This window comes from Phalangium opilio, unplaced genomic scaffold (assembly GCF_054372755.1).
Source record: "Phalangium opilio isolate 3A_F unplaced genomic scaffold, DU_Popi_V2 ptg000014l_1, whole genome shotgun sequence".
NCBI classification, from domain to species: Eukaryota; Metazoa; Arthropoda; class Arachnida; order Opiliones; family Phalangiidae; genus Phalangium; species Phalangium opilio.
The window spans coordinates 1,403,096-1,425,722 of record NW_028324149.1 but is presented as its reverse complement, the minus strand read 5'-3'; the positions used below and the strand labels follow the sequence as shown (position 1 = coordinate 1,425,722).

The window sequence follows — 22,627 nt, the reverse complement described above, 5'->3', positions numbered from 1 at the left end:
TCGAAACTTTTAGTAAACACGAAATACATAAATAAATTATAACGTTCGTGAAGGAATTTTGAATATTTATTACTAAATTATTCCTAACTCGTTTCGGGAACGCGGCCGGTCTTTTACGGAGGGAGTAGACGCTCAAAAACTTGAAAATCAAAAGTTGAAAAAAAAAACTTGAATTTTTTTTTTTTGTAATTTAATAGAATTGTAATTTTACCCTCCATCCCTTCCTTATGGTTATGGTCTTGCTATTACGTAGAAAACTCTGACTCATGCAGAGAGGATGCTATAGCCACTTAGCTCGTTGCTAAGACCAAAATTTAAAAAAAAATGTCTGGAAACTTTTTTATAGTAAGTTTTTCAAGAAAAAAACTCTTCACTGAATATGATTGCTTATATTTGATAGACTTCTAAGGTGCTAAAGGACTATAATAAATGCACGGGTATTTTCACAGCGCTGGGAAGTTATGTAAGAGTTTAATAGGAGCTCATATTCAAGAAAGGATATGTTAGTCGCTAAAGAATCGCCCACAGTCCATCCAGAATTACCAAGAACAATTGCATTATATCCACGCAATATTAAACCTACTTGAAAAAAAGAAACCTCGTTGTAATTGTTACGAAATTATGCTAGGACACTGCGAAGCCTTCAACATTCGGAACGTTTGAACATCCACTAATATTACAAATTAAAATATTCTCAAAACATATGTCGTTCATGATAGAACTACATTAAAAATAGGCCAACAATTTCGTTAATATTGTAGAAGATTATGGTCTGAACCCTTTGGCACCATCATTCTCTCGTAGGCGTGTTACATTTGCGGGCTTAAAAAACTATAAGGTTAATAAGTTCAGGTCCCAGCCAGAATTCGAGCGAAGAGAGAGAGAGAAGCTGTAAGGCGGTGGTGGTGGTGGTGATGGTAGGTCTTTCTCTTCTTCGACGCGGTCCTTCCTAGATGTAGGCTGAAGCCGAAATGATTCGGAAAGCCAAGGAAAAAGAGTAAAGAGAGAGAGAGAGAGGGAAGAACTGCTGGACTCGATCCTAGAGAAGCGGAGGAGGAGAGTGAGTTCGAGGACGAAAGAAGAAAAACATGGTAGGTATTCCGGACCAGTTCCGAAATTTGCCGAAAGCCGATCACGCCACAGCACGCTCTCCAATTGGTTGTTTTCCGGCAATGGTAGTTGTTGCCTAGCAGCGAAAGCCTCCACTCTCCGAAAGGTTCTCCAGGGTAGTAGCGTTACGTATTCCCATTTTCCACTGGCATTCCCTTCTCTCTGGCAAACGGCGACTAGCTTCAAAGTGAAGCGGTCGGTCGCGTAGTAGTTCGAGCGGAGTTGAATCAATTTTTAAAAAAACCGCAAATTAAAAGACATCTTCTGGACGGAGTGTTTTTTATTCGAAAATTCTGTCTGGAGTTGGGTAAGAGAGGTACGTGAGGCACGTGAAACGCGGGCGCGTGGTTTGCCACCTTTTCTTCATGCTGGTGTCACAAGTTTCGCGCGATTTAACGGGTCCTTCAAAGGTCGACCTTAGAAATTACGATCTTCTTCAATCTATTCGGATCTACTCGGGACATCGTGGAAACCTTCCCGGATGGCCGGGTGGACCTCAAGTCCATCAGCGTTCCTCAAGAACCATCCAGCTGTCCGCGGGCGCCGCTCCGGAGCGTCCAGATCCGAGGGACGCGGCTGAAAACCTTCCAAGGTATCCTTATTCCGGAGATCCACCGGAGTGGATGAATTCTCACCCCGATTATTACTTCACCTCTCTGTCAATCGCGACACCACCCTCTCCAGGAGCGTAAGAAACAAGCTACACAGTATACACCACACGTCAATTTTCAAAACTTCTACTACAATATGCCTCCGTTAAATATCAGTAAGTCAAATTTATCAATCTCTCAATAATTACAATCTTGGAATAAGTAAAATTTATCAAAGAAATAAACCGGTTACGTATTAGAAATAATACTTGTTCCGAGAGTGACCGAAACGAAAGGATGGAGTATTTTTTAAATATCCTTAACCTATCTAACGGTTACGAAATGTTGCGTGAAGTAGTCGAGTCGCCAAGTCACTCAACCGACTCTAAATATAACAACTCGCTTGTACGCGCGTACTCAGGTGTGAAATCCTTGGACTCGTGGCCAATGCTTTAGTCACAACTACGCTTAACTAACCAGAGATCGCGGCGGATTAATTAAGTACTAATTAAAATTACAACTTAACTCAAATGACAAATATTTTAAATCAACAAGCGAATAGAAATTTGTTGTTTTCGTTGCGACGTAAACCATAAATGCAAGGCCAGGCCAAATTGCATTGTTCAATAGGATGATAGGCTTAGGGAGATTAGGTGGAAGGTACAGTAAGTACAAATTAGAACAGAGGCTGACGCGTCAAGCTCCTAAACAAGGCCGTGAAACAAACACTATTAGCTCGAAAATACAGCGTAGGTTAATAACCAATACAAGCGGGTCGCTAAAACTAGAGGGAAGAGAGGGAACTATATAACATTATGGCAATGTAGTGTTTTTTCAGTTCAGTTCAGTTTGAATACGTAGTTGTTGTAACTTCTAGGAATTTCCATACGTTAACTAATATTCTATGACTGTTTTTCTCTGCTGAGGAAATATTCACGTAAAAAAACATACATACATTATTGATTGCTCGGTTTCCAAGTCCGAACTAAGAACGATTTGATTAATGGGTTTGCTTATGTATTTATAATAACTTAAAGAGGTTTTCCAGGTTTTTTTTTCATCCAAAGTATTGTTTCCAGATATTTTGTCGATTTTAAATTTGCTTAAATTATTATATAGTTTGTTGAACTTTTGTTTTTTAATGCAAATTGTGTGTAGGTGTACAGTACCGTTAGAATGGATGGGGTTTTATATATATATTGAATATAGACGTATATATAATGTAGGTATATAATAAAAAATTACGTAGATGCGAATTTTATGAAATTTTAACGAGTTTGAAGGGAAATTTATAAGATTTATGGTCTAAAAAGACTGCATTTAATTTATATCTATATACTGTGAACATTTGATGCATTTTAATGAAAATTCCATGAAATTTTGATGCAATATAATGAAAACTCCATGAAATTTTGATGCAATATAATGAAAATTCCATGAAATTTAAATGCATTTCAACAAAAATTCCATGAAATATAGATGCATAGTGTACGAAAATTCTATGAAATATAGATGCATAGTGTACGAAAATTCTATGAAATATAGATGCATAGTGTACGAAAATTCTATGAAATATACATGCATGCATTTCAACGAAAATTCTATGAAATTTACATGCACATATAGCGTACAAAGAATCTGTTAAATTTACATTCCATGAAATTTAGATGCACCCCGGCAGTAATTATTAGAGATTTAAAAACCACTAAAAATATTATTATTTCCGAAACATACGTGCAAAGGTATATTAAAACCAGACGAACAAACATACATAAAACTAGGTTTACGACTTTGAAATACATAAGCTAAGCAAAAGACAGTTGGATGACGCAACAAAAAACCGCTTCCATAGACTCAAAACTAGCAGCCAGCTATTACAGAACAGTAAGAGATAGAAAAGAAAAAACCTGAGAAAGAACAAAAAGAATATAAAGGTAAATTGTAACCTGTCCCTGGGCATTTTATAAGATAGTGTATGCATGCGTACGAGTACACGCGATATATAGGTCGGGCGCTAACCCTTTGGGCACCTTTATAGTATAGAAGAAAAAAAATACCGTTAACGCGAGATACTTGATTTTCAATTGGTAAAATACACTCGTTATAAATTAAGCTTTTACAATAATATTTTCCATTGCATAATAAAAGATAAAACTAATAAATGAGATGTCAAAATATTTAAACTTTACGCATACATATTTTATAACAAGTTATTTTTTAATTTTGACCGCCATTTTCCAAGATGTCGGCGGATTTAAAACCTTATTAAATTCGATAAAAAACTATAATTTTTTGTTAGTGCAAATCAGTTCAGTTACGGAGGATAGTTTAGATTGCAATGCAATTTATGAACTAATTAATTTCACCCTGTTTTTTACTTATTGATTTTTTTTTGTTAATTGCTCCTGGGATTAAGTAGAAAAACACGTCATATTAAAACATTTTCCGGAAATTAGTAAGGGAGCTACTGACTGTACGGGTTTAATCGGATTTTCGCAGGAAATTCGTAAAAGTAAACTTTCCACCAAATGATAAGACTTAAACCCAATAAAAAATTCTATGGTTTGTTTTTTTTTTTTGCGCTCTATATGGAACAGTAATTAAAATAATTTGAAATGGTCCCTTTTGTATAATTAAACATCATCGATCAACTGGGGGCTTTTTTTGTGACAAATTATAAGCCGGGTTTTCATGGTAACCTGTTGAGGAAAATCATTCTTTTCTCTTTGAAAACCAAGCTTAAGGTTCCAATAGCGTCTATGGAAGGTTCCAAGTATGTTTTAAGACTTACATAAGATGTGGGTCATAGGAAAAGTAAGGAACTAGGATAAAAATGACGAAAGACTCAACTCCGAGAAAGAGAGAGAGTTAGTGTACGAAAATACTTTTTCTCCTCATCGTCTAGGGCTATGCAATATGTTTTCAATGAATTTCAACGCATTTTCAAAAGTAAACTAAACCAAAGTTAATAATAAAACCCTAAAATAACGTCGCTAAATTAACAACCGTTCCAAAACAAACCATACTGGGAATCTGTTCGTTTCCATGGAAACGTTCAGTTAAACCTAAAATTCATGAATCATCCTTAACCCTAATCATTATGAATCACGTGAATAAGTTTTTAAGCGTTTCCATAGCAACTTGTACAAAAAAGCTACATCTCCATCCCTGGTCTGTGTTAGGCTTAAAGTTTTTAACTCATCCTTAAGCCTAATCACGAAAGGTCACGAGCATAAATTTGCCTGATTTTTAAGCGTTTCCATGGCAACTTATACATCTCCATCCATGGTCTGAATTAGGCTTAAACTTTAAGCCTAATCACGAAAAGTCACGAACCTAAATGTGCCTAATTTTTTTAAACGTTTCCATGGCAACTTATGACAAAAACCTATACATCTCCATCTCTGGTCTGAGTTAGACCTAAAGTCCTTAAATAGACCTTAAGCCTACTCCGTGAAAAGGCTCTCTATATATACATCGATCGCGGTGTTGTATATGGTATATCCGTGTCCAATTACCAATTAATTTCTCGTATAAAACTTTCGTCTCAGTGGGATTAAGGTTTTATAAGATGACCATTATGAATCCTCGAAGACGGGGGATTCGAGTTTCATTTAATTTATTTCTACAAAATAAAAAGCAGCCCCAAAGCTCTTATTGCGTCTGTATTCCCCCGGGGCGTCGCGCAAACGGTGCAACTCTATCTCTGTTAATAACTCGCTAAGCCTAAAAAAGCCCTCGTTTTTGAGATAGCTGTGAGGCTTCCCTAATGTTAAAACAACCCAGTAACAGTCAACGCGATTGCGTAAGAAAACGAAGCGAACGACAATTAGTCTAAAACATCATTAGTACATCGTCCTTTTTTCTCTCTCTCTCACTCGCACAAACCCCCAAGATTCTACAGCGACGGTGTTACCAATTTACTTTGGAAATTCCACGATTAAAATAGCCAACACCAAGAATAAATACAGCTAATAAGAATCACTGTGTAGATATTTAATTTCCTCAACGTATCTAGGGCGATTTTGTGGGAAGAGATAGAACTTTATCTCTCGAATAATCTATCTAGCTGGTTCTTAAACCTTGGCACGCGCACCTCCTAACCTCGCGCCTTGCTACTAACCAATGAAATCACAGAAAGGCTTAGACGTCAGAATTATGAGGCGTAACGGATAGTAAGTTCTCAAGCCCGGCCCACAAAACCAGCTTGGGATATAGGGATGGGGCGCAATGTTTCCTATTTGTTGTATGCATTCCCTCCAATACTAATATCACCGTTCTCCTAGCATCTCTCATATGCTGTGGAAATTTTCCATCGTTAAGACTATGTGATTATATATTTGTGTATAGTTTGACTTTGGCAAGGTTACTGTTTGGTTCATAGAATTAAGAAATTCGCCTTTAGAAAAAGGTGTTCATAGGTATTTGCAGAATTTTTAACTATTAGGCATATATGCTAACCTTTCTGCCAATTTTCTTTCGTTATTGCAATTTTCTACCCTAGAAAAGATGACTAAGACGGAGTAAGCGCACGATTCGTGTCTATTAATAACTTACTTGACACTAGAAAACCTTTTTTTTTTACCAATTCATTCTGTTTTGGTTTTGGGCAACAAATCGCGAGCTGTTTTTTTTTCTTTCACCTGATGCATTTAGATTATTATAATCCTTGCCAGGGTTCGTAGGAAGTTTTCAAAAACCAATTTACTTCAATGATATTTTCAAGTTTTAAAAATCACTTCTGCTAAAATGAAATATATTGAAGAAATCTTTATAATCTAAATAATTATATGAACTCTTAGTGCTGAATCAAAAATGTATAAATTTACTAGCGCAACCTGTTTTACCCTTTCGTGCGAACCCTGGAAAAGAGTTGGGCTAGGCCTAAAATATTCCATTACTTTTTCAGTAGATTTCCCTACAGGGGAATATGTCACCATTTCTGATTGATGATTCTTATCGTAACGTCTAAATTTATTTCCCCGTAAAATATGACAATGTCACAATCCCTTTACGCCTTTTTTTCTCTCGTTAAAGGGTCGTTATTGGTAACAAATGACAGCTGATCGTATCAACAGCCCGATATCTTTAAGATCACGCGAAACAATTCTTTTGGAAATGACTTTTCTCACGTTTCCTTGAGATAAAACATGAATGAGGCTTAAAATAGAGCTAAAAATGTATTGCAAGCGTTGGGCGTAAAGAAATTGAAGAATTAGGCTTAATAAAGTTGAAGAATTAGGCTTAATAAAGTTGAAGAATTAGGCTTAATAAAGTTGAATAATTAGGCTTAATTAAAGATGATAAAGTTGAAGAATTAGGCTTAAAAAGTTGAAGAATTAGGCTTAACATAATTGAGGAATTAGTCTTAAAGAAATGGATTAATTAGGTTTAATAAAGTTCAAAAATTAAGCTTTATAATGAAGAAGAATTTAGACTTAACATATTGGATGAATTAGGCTTAAAGAAATGGAAGAATTAGGCCTAACACGCGGCTTAACATAATTAAAGTACACGCTTCCTGGATGGAAGTATTGTTTTTTACTTAATTTCAACGGGCATCAAAACAGGAAACAACCATGACAAAGTCGTTAGAATAACAAAACGTAATTAAAAATTCCCTCTTATTAATAAATAGGGAAGTTAAGAGATTTACCGGAAATATGTAAGGGTACTGCACATATGAATCGTGTTTATTTTAAACAATGTGACTTTGAAGAACTTAAACCAGAGAGGAGAGTGAGAGAGAGCCTGAACTAACGAAACTCGCCTTTAGCTTGAAGTAACCCTAATATTTGGCCTAAATAGACCATTGAAGAACATCCTAATGACGAAATGAAGCGAGTCGGAGCGAGTAAACATACGGGAAAGCATTTTCCTTCAAAATACGTTTGAAATGTCTACATTTTTCTCCTGAAAAAAGCTAGCAAGGCAAACACTCTCTTCGCCTTCTTCCTTCGCCGAAAAAAATCGGAGTGTGCTTCTAAAAATACGCCTTTCCAACCAGGTCAACGACTAAATTTTAAAAGATAACTAGATGATGTTGTTAGCCATTAGAGCTAAAATCGCGTAACATCCTAAAATATGGAAAGTGCTTTAATTTCGTTATCATTAAATTTCCCTTCAACTTTTATGTCTTAAGCCTAATTTGAAATTGAAAATAGAAAAACACGTGGGGGAAAAAATCTCGCGCCAAAATTTATAAACACGTGGGGAAAAAAATCACGCGCCAAAAATTTGAAAAAGGCGCAAGACTTTTTTCGCGCCAAACTAACAACGAATTCGGTTTAAAAAATTAAAATAACCCGTTCAATCAAATTTAATCTCGATTCTAAAATGTGGGCCTATCACCCGTTGCCCGAATACGAACTATTTCGATCTCAGTTCAAAGAAGAAAGAAAAAAATACACAAATTAAAATCTAATTCATAACAACAAACGTCATCTAACAAAACCGGAAACCTGCTTGTTATAAATTCACCGGCATTTTTTTTCACGCGAATTATTATTTTTTTATTTCTTTGAAGAAACTGGGCTTGAAATTAAGATATAGAAGGGTTAGGTTGAAGAATTTATTACGAACAAAGGTTTATTGAACTCCAAATACGTGATGGGTTAAAAACCTATACCTTATAGAATTAAATTTGTTGTTGTATTTCGCAGCTCGATAATGAAGTTGAAAAGATTAATTTTATATTAGTTAATTAAGTTTAAGCGCCACTAAAAAGAATCGAGATTAAAAATCCCCTGACATTTAATATTACAATATTAAAATCTCCTGACTTTTAATATTACAATTTTAAAATCTCCTGACTTTTAATATCACAATTTTAAAATCTCCTGACTTTTAATATTAAAATTCTAAAATTCTCTGACACTAGCTCATGTTCAAATTCCAGGTATTTCAGGTACAGTTGGCAATCGAAATAAGTACTGTTTAAAGTGGTTATCTAGAGTCAAGCCGTAGACCAATGAATTCCAATATTTAACCAATACGTTTCTTTTCTTTTTTTCGTGGTTTTTCTATTGAAAAGGTAGCAGCGGCGCATAACCCCATGGATGTTTTTTTGTTCTTCCAGTGATTTCCAATGCAAACGGTTTAAATCGAAAATTTTTCGTTGGGAGAAATTTCTAATCCCATGCAGTTTGGGCGGAAGAGAACTTTTAGGTTAAGAGGAAGAAGAAGGGAGAATCTAGTTCCTTAGCGAGTCCCCGACTGTCGGGCGACGGAGTAGAGAGTCTTGAAAAGGGAAAACTGCCTCGTTGCCATAGCAACCGCGGGTTCGGTCGAAACTGGTACGAACCAGAATCAGCTGATTCGCCGGCTACCCGCGATATATATCAGATGGTTATGTAAAAGCGGAAATATGGCCTTTAAATGAAAATCCTTTACATTTTCACTCAATTTTTAATATCCCTTCCTTTTACTGACATTATTAATTGTTAATGGCTGAATTTGAACCATGTTAAAAAACGAGAAAGCCTAAAATAATTGACTTATTCGTCAAAAAACAAATCAGCGCGGTCTACTTTAATTTTTTACGGATGACTCCTAAAACACTCAATCAAATCATAACTCGAAGACAGTGGCCTGGACAGCAAAATTTCATAGAACATTATTGACTCAAAATCACCCAAATAACATCCCCCTTAATTTATGGCAGACTTATCATAAAGACCCTTTACATTAGAACAATTTCACAGCATTAAAATTAAAGAAATAAAGACCAACCATCCCATTTATCATAGCATTAACTGATTCGTCCCCCTGTTACAAAAAACGCGTTACGTATAGAAACAACTTGATATAATTTTATAACATGAACCTGACCGGGGGGGGGGATTAAGAATTAAAATAAATAGCGGGGACTTCCATGAATTTTTTTTTTCTCTTATGTAAAATTCCGGTTGCTAACCGGTTACGTAACCCAAACACTTCTTTGCTTAGAATATATAGAAGTTCAAATTTAAACATATATAGAAGTTCAAATTTAAACATCTTTTTATTTTATTAATGAAATTGAATTTAATAACAATAAAAAGTAATTGATTAGAAAAATTGTATCGAAAAGATCGCAATCTCGTAAGTGTGAACGTGGCGCATTTTGCAAGTAGGCGTGAGATAGCAGTGGGCCACAATATCTATGCGAAAATTACCAAAACCATAAGTTCATAAGATATGTTACCACCATAAGTTTTTCACTGGTTACAAACTGGAGCTTGTTATGAAGTGAATGAGGTAGGTCATAGATTCGAGGTAAAGCGAAGGAGGCCTGGTGAGGCGCTGCTGTCAAAGGCTTAGTAATGCAGACTAAATAGGAAGATATGGAAGTCCTTCAAAATTAAGCTAGTGTCAAAGGCTAAATATACAGACTAAATAGGACCTAGATGGAAGTCCTGCAAAATTAACCACCGAGTGTAGGACTTCAATTCTAGCTTGTCGTTCTCGAGCTATAAAATCGAGCTGTAAGTCTCTAGCATTACGAAGTATAGGTAGCACGGTCATACTTATGGAACATATCACTTATAAATTCATGATATATACCAAAAGACTACAGCGCAGGCGCAAAAAAGCGAGATGGAAGGCAAAAGTTTCACCCTCGTTTAGTTACATCGAATTGGTCTATTCCACTGTTTTCTGGAAACTGTATCAACCCCAATTTTAAACAAAAAATACCTCGATCCACTGCTCCCGCAATGCTCATGACATACAAATTTTAAATATAAAATGGAAACAAATTCTCTGTTACCAAATGGAAACACTTATTACAAAACGGGATCAAAGTTTCCTATAATGACAGATCTCAACTTACAACCAACCCAACCGAATATCGAATATTAAATACAAACCATCTGCGAGCTAATTTTAATTCTTTTTCTTTTTTAAGTCAACGCATAAATTACTTACGCGTTTACTTTTATGACATGAGAGAGTCAACTTTTAAATACCGTGTATATAAAACGTTAGAGGTTTAAAGTTACGATGGAGTGTTTATTGAAATGCAAAGCCCTGACCTACTTTTAGGGGTTCTATAGCAAATGTTTATAAGATTATCTAACACACACAGAGAAAAAAAATAAAAGGATTCGAAAATTTACGTTACTTTTAAGCTAGGAAATAGTGAACTTCAGTTGAGTTTTAATTCAGTAAGAAGAAATCAACTTTCAAGCTTCATTAATCAAGATTAAACTTAATTAGTTGATTTATATTCGTTTAGGACTCGTCGCCTAGACAGAAATTAAAAAGAAAGGGACGGCCTGAGTTGTCGTAACCGTAATCTTAATCTTAAAGTGATAGTGAAGTATAAATTAAAAATCTTTATCCAAGAACCAAAAAAAATTCGGAAATCTTTATATTTCTTTATATTCAAATAAAACCAGACCTACTATAGGTGTTACGCAAATTTAAAGGTAGGTCTTGTCCCCATTCGACCGACATCCCATTAATTCTTCTATCAAAGTAAGAAACTGTAGGGTTTAATCTAATCAGGGAGAATGTATAAGGGGAGCGGCTATATTAATGAATGGCCAAGGACATCTTACGTGCATTTCGCGCATTTCCTTGAGAATTGATGAAATAAAAAATAGTAGTAACCCTTAATTAAAATAATTTCTGTTCAAAATGGTTATCTAGAGCCTGAAAATGGACCAATGAGAAATTTCAGAAGAGATGACGCTTCTCTTGATCGCTTCTTGAAACGTCATTAAATTACGTAACCATAAACACGACTAAAACACTTACTCTCTCTCTACCACTTCTGCGCAGAACGTGTCTGAGACGGTAGAGATAACCAGGGGACGCTCGTAACAAACAACTCCCTTATAAAGTCTCCCAAGAAGGGTTAAAAGGGACCATACTCTATTTAAGTTTATCTTAAAGCCCAATTCAGTAAAAGACAAATGGATTAAACGTCCTTGGAAAGCCACGGGGGATGGGGGCAAAAAGAGCTACAACCCTTTGTTCTAGACGTTCTAAATAAATTTCCTAATCACAGTTCTCGTTTTGTAGCTCTTGCGCCTCTCTTTTAGAGTTTCCAAAGAAAATAATGACATTGTCGATAATAAATAAATCTTAACCTATTTGGACTAAGAGAGAGAGAGAGAGACAGAATAAACATAACATTTCGCCTTGCTCCCGTTTTTTTTGGAAACTTCAAAACTCTTATGCAAAAACGAAAACGTTACTAATATCTTATTAAGTTACTTGAGAACTAATTTTATCCCGACTAGAGAGTAGAGTATCGCGTGACACAATAATACCACCCCTTTTATCGAGACTCGTGATAAAGTTAAAACCAATTTAATTATATTTTTAATTAAAGTTTGAAACGGAATAACTTTACTTTATGCAAAATTCGGTATTAAATTCTTCTTCAAAACTCAAGACAATTTGTTATTTTTACTTTCGAAAATAAATAAATAAATAAATAAATAAAAAGTAAATATATAAACTAGAGATCGACATCAAAAATGACCTACATTTGGTTTAATTTTCTGAGAATTATAATTTATTCTAACTGAGATTGTAATTTATTCAATTCGAAATTTCGAATGGCACATCAAAGCTAACTTTCAACTTTACAAACATATTTCGCCATCAATTACAATTACTGCTTTTATCAGATTTTGCAACTATAAAATATTGGTTTTTTGGCAATGTTTTAAGAATATTACTTAAAACGCAGTACGAGCAAAAAAGAAGTATTGTTTTGTTTATATTTTAAACGTCAACTTGTTACTTCCAAAAAGTAATTAATTTTCCTCCTTAGATATACATGGTAACCTTTGACCTCAAATATCTCAATATCTAAGGTCAACTAAGAAAATATTTTATAGATCGGACTAGACCTCGTCGCAACACGTAACATATGTCTAATTAAAGACAAACAATTATGAAAATGGATCAAATAATCATTGAGAAAAAGCTGGGGAAGTTCTTTGTCTTTAACTTTGCTCGAAACATCTCTGATTTTTACTTAAAGAGGATGATCTCCTAAAATGGTGTCGCGAAAGAGAAATCATCCATTATTGTTTACAAGAAGTGTAGTTTAGGTATTACCGCATTACCTAAGTACGATTCGAAGAAACAATAGGGAACGAAAATAAAAAGGAAAAAGATAAAGAAAAATCTCGAAGGTATAAGATTAGCCGCGCGGAGATTTGAAGCTATAGCTTTAGCGATTGGCGGGTACTCACTTAAAGTAATATCCGTGTAATCCTACTAGATGTTCCGCGGTTAGAATCGTATTATTTCGCAAAGATAAAACTTAACAAGAAGATATTTTTCTATATAAACTTATCAATGTATTTTTCCCCGCGATATGATCCGATTTCGTTATCATTAAAATCATAAGTTTATAAGATATGTTATAAGATAAGTAATTCGTAATACTAGAGACTTACAGTTCGAGAACGACAAGAGAGAATTGAAGTACTACACTCGGTGGTTAATTTTGCAGGACTTCCATCTAGTCCTATTCAGTCTGCATTAATAAGCCTTTGACAGGGCCTCACCACCAGGCGTCGCTTTACCTCGAATCTATGGCCTACCTCCCTCACTTCATGACAAGCTCCAGTGACAAACTTATGGTGGTAACATATCTTATAAACTTAAGTCAAAATTAATAGCTCTGAACACCGAGAGATGAACAACTCTTAGGTAATACGCGAAACTATACGGGACAACTTGTTAGTCTTTTAATTTAAAGGGAAGATGGTAAGCTAGGATACGATTCACTAAATCCCCGTTTGTTTCTACGCGTAACTCGAGCCTTATAATTATCGCGTAACGGATTGAAATTTGCATGTCATTTTAATCATCCGTCAATTAATCAAGCCAAAGAAAAAAAAGCAGCTATACATATTTTAAATTATCAGAAATCAATCTAACCACACCCCTTTAAAATTTAAAATTTTCAAGGTTCCTCTGCTCTGATACACGTGTTTTTAATCATTAAAGTGACGTGAAATTTCTTTTTTCATAAACGCGATAGAGTAAATTTGTAAACAACCTTCGTCCTAAAATTTTAAATAAACAATTTTTTTTTAATTATTATTATTATTATATACTTAACCATTTAAATTTATAGTAAAACTAAACGAGAATTTCGATTTTTAATTTTAATTAAGATCTGAAATTATTTAACTAATAATTAAAGATAAAAAAGGACCAGGGTCATATACGTGATCTGTATAAATTTAATCATACAACGGATCATGACAAAAAAGAACTAGATGTGGGGTTTTTTATTATTTTTCCATGTGTTTAAAACATTACTTAACAATTCCACGCGCTCAGTTACGTGGTATTTAAGCGGTACCACGTGAAGTACCATGATTTCATCTCGTGCTTCGATGCAAAAACTGGTATTTTTATCGAATCTAGGCGCCAAGCTTACTACGGTAAAGATTTTTTTAATTTGAACTAAGTCCAACCGTACTGAGAAAATAAATTGATTTTTATATTCCTACTAGAGTTTAAATTGCAATTCGTAAATCTATGGACAGAATTTGGCTTGTTGAAATGGTGACAATTTTTTGGGGGCTATGGTGATAATTTTTCTAATGTCTATGCCTTTTTTCATTGATAATGGTTTATTTTTAATTATTTAGAGATACTGTTTGTGTCGTAATGAAGTTAACTCTTTTTATAAAATATTTACATTTATTTAGGTTTAGGACCCATAAGTGACGTTTTAGGCGAATAAATTTTTTTAATTCTACGTTGTGACACCTAACTTGTTAAATTTCTTCAATTTTAGATCTTTTATAATGAAATAAATTCATCAATTTTAAACCTAAGAATATTTCAAATATTTAATATTATTTTTTTGAAATTTTATTAGAGTATTTTTGCAACTATGAAATATCTATATTTAAATATTCACATATTTCTTCTTTGAAAAAAGGGGATATATTACTTTAATATAAAATTCCCCTAAAATTTATATAATAATTTTTTGATTGGTATAAAAATTCGTATACCTGGTACAAAATTAAAGGGGAGGGGGATATAATTTAGGATTAGCTAAAGACTAGATTACCTTGAGAAAATTTTAAAGGGATCTTCGAAAAAAATTTGGAAAACGGAATAAAGAGGTGTGTAAACGAAAAATCGTAAATTCGCATACATTTTTTTTTCTTTCGCGTTTTTCTCCCCATTTGGTTTCTACGCAATCTTACAAGTATTATACCGTATATCTTAAAAGATAGTTGAATATTCCAACTGGATTCCAAAGTCCTTATTACATTCCCCCCGATTGATTAACTATAAGAAGAACTTTTATCAACACTAGTATCCTAAAAATTTTGTTTAAAACCATTTCGGCTTTCGAGTAGTTAAGTAATAAGCTGCTAATATCGATTTTGAGAATATTTAATTGTTTATTGCACGAGGATTAAATATCGCGATATTTTTCTTAAATTCTGGCGCGTGAAAAAGATTTAGCACGCGCAGCTCGAGATTTTGAAATAATTTTTTTCACGTACAAAGCGATTCGAAGATGTTAAGCGCGATTATTTACAAAAAGAGATTAGGCTTAACGTCGGTGTCGACCTAATTATGGTTGCTATAAGGATTTTCAATTAATTATTGCGAACGATTTTTATTAAAATATGGTGTTGTTGGAAGTTACCTCCACGAGGCGACAATCGCGTCACGATGATTATTGTAAGTCATTTATAATTAAATTAAATTTATTTTATTGCATTTGTTTATTAGTTAAGTTAAGTTAGTAATTATTAGGTATCGTAGGATGCTAATTGAATTGGGTTAAAAAAATGTGTATTTTTTTTCTTTTGTCCAATCCTCTTTATTCCCGATACGTGTGCCAAGGCTTATCGCGCGATTTTAACTGATAAATCTGGGTCAATATGAAGCGTCGTCTGCTTCTGTTTCATTTTGTAAGCTAAAAATCATGCAATAAGCCTCGGCACACGCATTGGGAATAAGGCGGATTCGATCGAACGTGTCTTTGTTAACCTAACATAACGGTACTTTCAACACTGCTTTTTCGGCCGAATGGGAATACTCCCTTAATTTAGGGGGAGTAAACAGTAGGCTTTATGAATCTACTTACTAATTTTCCGAGAAATTACTTAGTAAGCCCACTCGTTTATAATTATACCTTCTACTAATTAACTACACCAACGCCTACGAGATCAAAAGCAACATAATTAGATCTTTGAAGAGCAACTTCGATTATAGTTGCCTTTAATATAAATATAATACCTCGCTTAGTTTCAAGAAAATTAGCCCTAAATATATCGGTGTTTATGAATTCCCCACTTCGCGGAGGTCTTAAGGCGATCGGTAGTTAGTTGGAACAAATGTTGATTAATGATAACCTAACAAAAGTATTTATTCAAAGAAATCTTATCTATAAAATTCTGGGATAGATTTATTCGTTCGTGTATAACCAAAAACCGCATTGATAACTTCCCTGTGGTTTTAAATAAATAATCTCGTGGTTAGACCAGCTATCACATACTGTGGAAAAATGACTCTTTTTAACTTATTTTTAAATGCTGGTACACTACACTCTGCGGGATCGTAAAAACAGATAATTTGAATAGAGAGAGAGAGAAAAGAAGAAAAAACTAATTTCAAGTCATAAAAATTATCATAAAATATAAAATCCCAAGATATTGCGAAGGAAAAACATCGAACGATTTTTAAGCAGTTTGAAGTTATTCTGTCGTTCTAGATAATTAAATATGAAATCGGGTTCGGAATTTGTAACGCCGATAATGAGACAGCGAGGTGAAAAAGCGAAAATTTGTAATGAAAATATTCGCGAGTCTACCGGAAGAATGCTAATTTTGGTCGATGGATAGATAATTCGGATTCGGGGAAAGATATTCCTGACGGGTCGTGACTGGCGCGTGTATTTGGGACGGAGAAAGGATTCGTAAGTTCGCGATTACACCGCCCACGAGCAGTATGGCTATTATTGACGAGTGCAAAATTACGGGTTCGTTAACGATTTTTGCTTTTCTTTCTTTCTCCTGGTCCGACAGATAAGATGGCCAAAGAGCTCGACGACAAGGGTTCCACCGATGAAACCAAGTCGTCGGAATCTCTTCACCTCCCTAAAGCGCAACAGTCTAGTCCGGCCGAGTCGGTAAACGCTCAATCGGCCGATGGCGGCGGAACCAGTTCCCCGGAAACGGAAACGCCATCTTCGGCCGCTGCCGCCACGGCAATCCCTACCGTATCGGGCGCTGCCACCACGCTGGAAGATCTACCGGAGGAACCCGAAGACCAAAGTGAATCTTCGGAGAATGCCTCTTTGAGACAGTTGAATCGGATGTTGAAGGCGGAGATCGAGGAAGATAGGCGGGAAGAAGAAGAGGCATCCGACGAAGAAGGCGGTGGTAAAAGCGAAGAGCTTCTAGGGTTGGTCCCCAAGAAGCCTACGCTGACGACGTTGCTCCCGAAGAGACCAAGGAGTCAGACAGCGCCCGTGCCAGGTACTCACTCGGCACACCCTTACTCGTACCACGAGGACAATCAAGACGATTCCGGCGAAGAAGAAGACGAGGATGATGACGAGTACAACGATAAGTGGGACCCAGATGACCTTGATATAGGTCCCGACGATATCCCAGAACCTCCCGATGGTGGATGGGGCTGGGTTATCGTCGCAGCCTCCTTTCTTTGTAACGTTGTCGTGGACGGTATCGCGTACTCTTTCGGAATTCTCTTCATGGAATTCGTCAATTTCTACGGTGCCCCAAAGGGCAAAACAGCCTGGGTTGGATCTTTGTTATCCGGGTGTTATCTAAGTGCTGGTAAGTCCCCGAACAAAATGTCCTCAACCTTTCCAAAATGTTAATTCAAAGTTGATTTTTTTCAGGTCCTCTAGTTAGTGCTTTAACTAATCGTTTCGGTTGTCGACCCGTCACCATAGCCGGTAGTATTATAGCTTGCGTCGCTTTTCTTTTAAGTACCAGAGCCCCAACTGTTGATATTTTAATGATAACGTACGGAATCATGGGAGGTAAGACATAACTTTTTCATTGAATGCGCATCCGTAAGATCAAGCTTAAAATTGGTTTTATGATAATTTTTCTCCAGGAATTGGTTTCGGGCTTATTTACCTGCCAGCCATTGTTAGCGTCGGATATTACTTCTCGACGAAACGGGCTTTCGCCACGGGTATCGCCGTCTGCGGCTCGGGAGTCGGTGCTTTCGTTTTGGCTCCGGCTTGCGAGAAATTCCTGGATATATACGATTGGAAAGGAACCGTTATGATTTTAGCCGGTCTGGCCCTGAATTGCGTCGTATTCGGTGCTCTGATGCGACCTTTGGAAGCCAACGCCAAATCGTCTCAAGCGACTGATCGTTACAACAAACCTCTTCTGCAACGAATTGCCGAGGAGAAAGAGAGGCAAAGACACGCCTCTTTGTGCAATAGCCAATTCTTTTTGGTCCAACACGCTGACGGCACCGTTGAAAAGCGGGCTAAGATCCTCCTGAACACGGAACCGGGGGTCCATTCCACTTTGAATCTCGACCAGTTTGGAAAGTCGCCCACGGAAACCCCCGTCGTGACGTTGTCGCCCATCGAAGAAGTGAGAAAGTCACCGGCCGGCTCCCGCGACGAAGAATCCTCGTCCGAAGAGAAACTAACCCAAAGAGCTACTCCATCCGAATCGACTCCGACGTTGTCTACCGTTCCCCCCACTCCGCTTCCTTCCATCGTTTTGCCTCCCACCACACCCGTCCAAACTCCGAGCGTGGACGGAGGAAGTAATCAATTTGGTTCGACCGGAATCCGAGAAATAGCCAGGAGGAAAGGTCTCATCAACAACCACGGTGGTGGTCGAATGAAAATGAGCGTCAGCAACATCACGGTCAACAGCGAGTTGCACCATCGCAAAACCAGCGTACCCAACTCGGTCCATTTATCGTCTAGCGGCTCGTACCTCTTTCCCGGACAAAATAGACAAAACCGCAACAACAACTACTTGGTGGAGGAAGTCTGGAAGAAATTACAAAGCGAAGAAAGCCAAGTTCCTCTAGACGGTTCTCGACCCAGCATTAAGAAGCCGACGAAGAAGGATTTCGCTCGACCAATGTACCGTAAGGATATCTTCTACAGCGGAAGTATCAGGAACCTGCCAGAGTACAATTCCTCCAAGGACGTTCGTTCGTACGTAACTAGCGTCATTTCGATTCCAAGAGACGTTCACGCGTCGGTCGCCGCGGTTCAAGAGGCGGGCGACGGAACTGATCGGCCAATGTCCGCGGCTCCACCTCCTCGGGATACCGGTTGTTGCGCCCCGTGTATCGGTTTAATGCCGAAAAGCATGGCGGACACCATGAAGGAGACTCTCAATTTCTCCCTCTTGAAAGACCCGGTGTTCCTCTTAATTTGCATAGCCAACATCTTCGGCATGTTGGGTTTTTACATTCCTTACGTCTACATCACGGATAGCTCCGTGATGAAAGGAGTTCCCTCGGACCAGGCCGCTTTCCTTCTCTCCATTATCGGCATCACCAATACCGCCGGTCGTCTATTCTTCGGTTGGTTGTCCGATAGACCTTCCGTTGACGCCCTCTTGGTCAACAATGTCAGCCTCACTTTCTGCGGATTCTGCATCTTGGCCATTCCTTTCTGTCAAACTTACACGACCCTCGTTATAGATTGCACCTTGTTCGGACTCTTTGTTTGTAAGTACAACTACCAAGTACTTAGACCCTCGCGGACAGTTTCTAATATATTTTGTATATTTACAGCCGCTTACATCTGTTTAACGTCGATCATCCTGGTAGACTTGCTGGGATTAGACAGACTAACCAATGCTTTTGGCATCTTGAGCTTGTTTAGAGGATCAGCTTCCATACTCGGACCTCCTATTGCCGGTAAGTCACTCGTAAATATCGGACTGACAACCTCGTTAATGATCTCTTTTACTCTTTCTTTTTTTTTAAAACCAGGATCAATTTATGATATGACGGGTAGCTACGACTTGCCATTCTTCATTTCCGGCTCTCTGCTGGTCTTTTCGGCGAGTTTAAGCTTTATGGTACCTTGCGTTAGACGGTATACCGAAAGAAAGCGTGCCAGATCTATGGAAAACGTCGGAAGCGGAGAGGATGGTGAAGTTGAAATCTTGGGGGCGGATGATCCCAATAATCACCATCGTCGAAGCAATGGCAATTGCGAGCGAAATGGCGGCAATCCTAAACGCAAACAAAGCTTGGAGAGCAAAGCGCCAACAGCCAATCAGCTCGTTTCGGTCGTTTAATAAAAATTATTAATTAATCGATGCTCGCTCGCTCGCACGTGCGTGGAAACAAAAGAAAAAAAGATTTAGGGGGGGGGGGAATTATTTTTTCAAAGGGAAAGTGTCAGTGAAAAAAAAAGTTTAACATAAAGAAGCTATTTTGTGGTTTGACATTTACTGAAGATTGAAGAACGTAGATTTAGGAGATGTGTGTGTGTGTGAAAATATTGAAAAGTTTTTTTGTTTTTTTTTCGGTATAATCGGTGTATTTTTAGGAACATTTTAGGTTAATATACCCGACCCGGTGTAAAATTACAAAAAAGAAAAATATAATAGGGGCGTGTTTAAGACGATTTTAACAACAAAAAGTTCACAACCCATTTAATAATATAAACCAAATAAACTGAAAAAAAATAATAATAATTAAGTCGATTTAACTCATGAGAACTAAACGTCATAATTCATGAATTATTAATTATTAAAAAAAATCGACTTACAAAATACGGGGAGTGTGCCATAAAAACATTGTCGCTTATGGATAACAATATACAAAAAAAAATCCCAAGCATTTTATATTTTTAGTTCAAAAAAAATTTAAATAATTAATATAAAATTAAAATGGACGCCTAAACGAGTGAAATGTTGATGGAAATTGCGTTATAGTTTAGCTTGGAACAATAATATTGAGATATTGAGAAATATATATATTTGAAGAAACAAAAAACAACAAAAACAAAAAAAAACATAAGCAAAAGCGTGATTTATAAGTTTAGAAAAACATTATTTTGGTTTTGCGTCGTCGTATACGGTATTTTCGCGGTTGGATAAAAAAACGGGAAGAAAAATTAAAATGGGATGCCCCTAACTTTAAACATCGTGAGCATCTTACGGATAATTATTAAAAAAAAAAAAACCTAATTCGAATCTGTGATAAAGAAGGCGTTTTTTTTTCCCTCTTTCTCTCCTTTTTTTCCCCATCCCAAACTTTTAATACCGAACGTTTAATCTTGAACAATATTGAAGTGATAAACGTCGGAAATTTTGAACTTCTATCAAAAAAAAACAAAAATAACTTTTATTAAAATTTAAATAAGCCACGTTGCTCTCTATCTCTCTCTTCCTCAGACTCCAATTAGTTTTAATCTTTAATTAAATTGATACCAATTCAATTAGAATTTTGGAACCCAAAACCCCCATTTATTATTATTGATATAATTCCGTTGTTAATTGTTATAATCATTATTTTAAATTTATAGGATACAAATTATTTTAGTTTTCCAAGTGTTGAATTATGAATTCGGTCGAAATTGAACCCAAATTAATTTTTTTAAAGTTACAAAATTATTATTTTATTTTTAATATTTTCAAATTGATTAAATCTAAATTAAATTATCGACAGATTTTTAGTTTAATTTTGTAGTTAAAGTTGGTCCTTTTATGTAACTAAATCATCCGTAATTTAACCTCTGACCCTCCTCGATCTGTTACTAAATTAATTATCTTTTACTGAAGGAATATTAAAAAGATACAGACATTCCACGATACAAGAAACTTTGCACAAATTAATATTTCGAAAACGACGTACGGAGTGATTTTTAAACAAATAAAAAATTAAAATTAATCAACACGATAATTACCACGTGGATTAAAAATAAATTTAAAAGAAAAAAACTGCCGATATTAAAATAATGGGAGAGATAAATAAAATTTAAAATAAATAAATAAATAAATGGATTGAAAAAAAATATATATATTAATTAATTTTCGGGATAATTGTATTGTAAAATTAATCCGGATTAGATTAATTATAGTTCGTCACATTAAGTGTTGTCAAATTAAAAGAAAAAAATTATTTATATTAGGTTTAAAAATAAAGAAGAAAAAAAAAATTGGAGAATATATATATAAATATATTTTGATTTCTTTTTATCTATAAATAGTATTACGTCTGACTCTAGACTTAAAACAGAGTGACGAGTGTTTTTTTCTTTTCTTTTCGATATTTATGGAGTTAATTAACATTTAACGATGCTAATTAAGAAACAAATAGATTAAAACGCGTCTAATTAAGAAAATAAACCTCATTATGTAAATAGAATATTATTTTTTTCTTTTTTCTTTTCCAGGATTACGTAATACGACGCGTACTAATTGAAATTTGTGGATAAAGACATATAATTAATTAATTAATGAATAAGTAGGACTGTTTAAAAGTTTAATTTCTTAATGGATATAACTAAATGTTTTTCAATATTATAATATTTGTTTTAATATAAATCGTTTGTCGCTCTTTATTTTTCTCTATCTATAAATAGAATTCGCCGCTTTTTAAGAAAGAAAGAAAAACAAAGAAACAAGAAAACTTTGCGAGATAAATTAATAGAAGTTTTATTAAAAAAAATTAAGCCATAAAAGATAGTTTGTCTCTTTCATTTTTTTACCATACGAGGGGCTAATCACTCACTCTGCCATAAATTAAGGGGGATGTTCTTTGGGAAATCAATCCCCCTTAATTCATACCAGCCTTATCAGATACAAATTATCGACTTAAATATTACACAGATAAAGTTAATCCTTTTCATATATTAAAATTTTATTAAATCATATCACGATATTATAGAACTATTACTTCAGAAGTGAACATGTTCTAATTCAGGGGCCGCTTTCGAAACTCGAATAAGAAATTTGATCGAT

General features: G+C 35.5%; 1 protein-coding gene across 2 annotated transcripts; it reads left to right on the top strand.

The window, feature by feature from the left end:
- The first annotated feature begins 1,747 nt into the window (after positions 1–1,747).
- Positions 1,748–21,276, top strand: LOC149705003 (uncharacterized). Of its 2 annotated transcripts, none has more exons than XM_089865150.1 (6): positions 1,748–1,876; positions 16,718–17,491; positions 17,557–17,700; positions 17,778–19,376; positions 19,443–19,568; positions 19,644–21,276. In XM_089865150.1, the coding sequence occupies exons 1-6, from the start codon at positions 1,858–1,860 to the stop codon at positions 19,952–19,954; spliced, it is 2,973 nt and encodes a 990-aa protein (XP_089721276.1). In that variant the 5' UTR covers positions 1,748–1,857; the 3' UTR covers positions 19,955–21,276. The 2 variants fall into 2 exon arrangements, with proteins under 2 accessions (XP_089721276.1, XP_089721275.1); XM_089865149.1 differs by lacking the exon at positions 1,748–1,876 and adding an exon at positions 15,091–15,368.
- Positions 21,277–22,627: the final 1,351 nt, after the last annotated feature.

Coding starts and splice junctions, on each gene's coding strand:
- LOC149705003 (XM_089865149.1), top strand. CDS start 15,314: ATGGTGTTGTTGGAAGTTACCTCCACGAGGCGACAATCGCGTCACGAT. Junction 15,369..16,717: donor ATCGCGTCACGATGATTATT/GTAAGTCATTTA, acceptor CTGGTCCGACAG/ATAAGATGGCCAAAGAGCTC. Junction 17,492..17,556: donor CGGGTGTTATCTAAGTGCTG/GTAAGTCCCCGA, acceptor GATTTTTTTCAG/GTCCTCTAGTTAGTGCTTTA.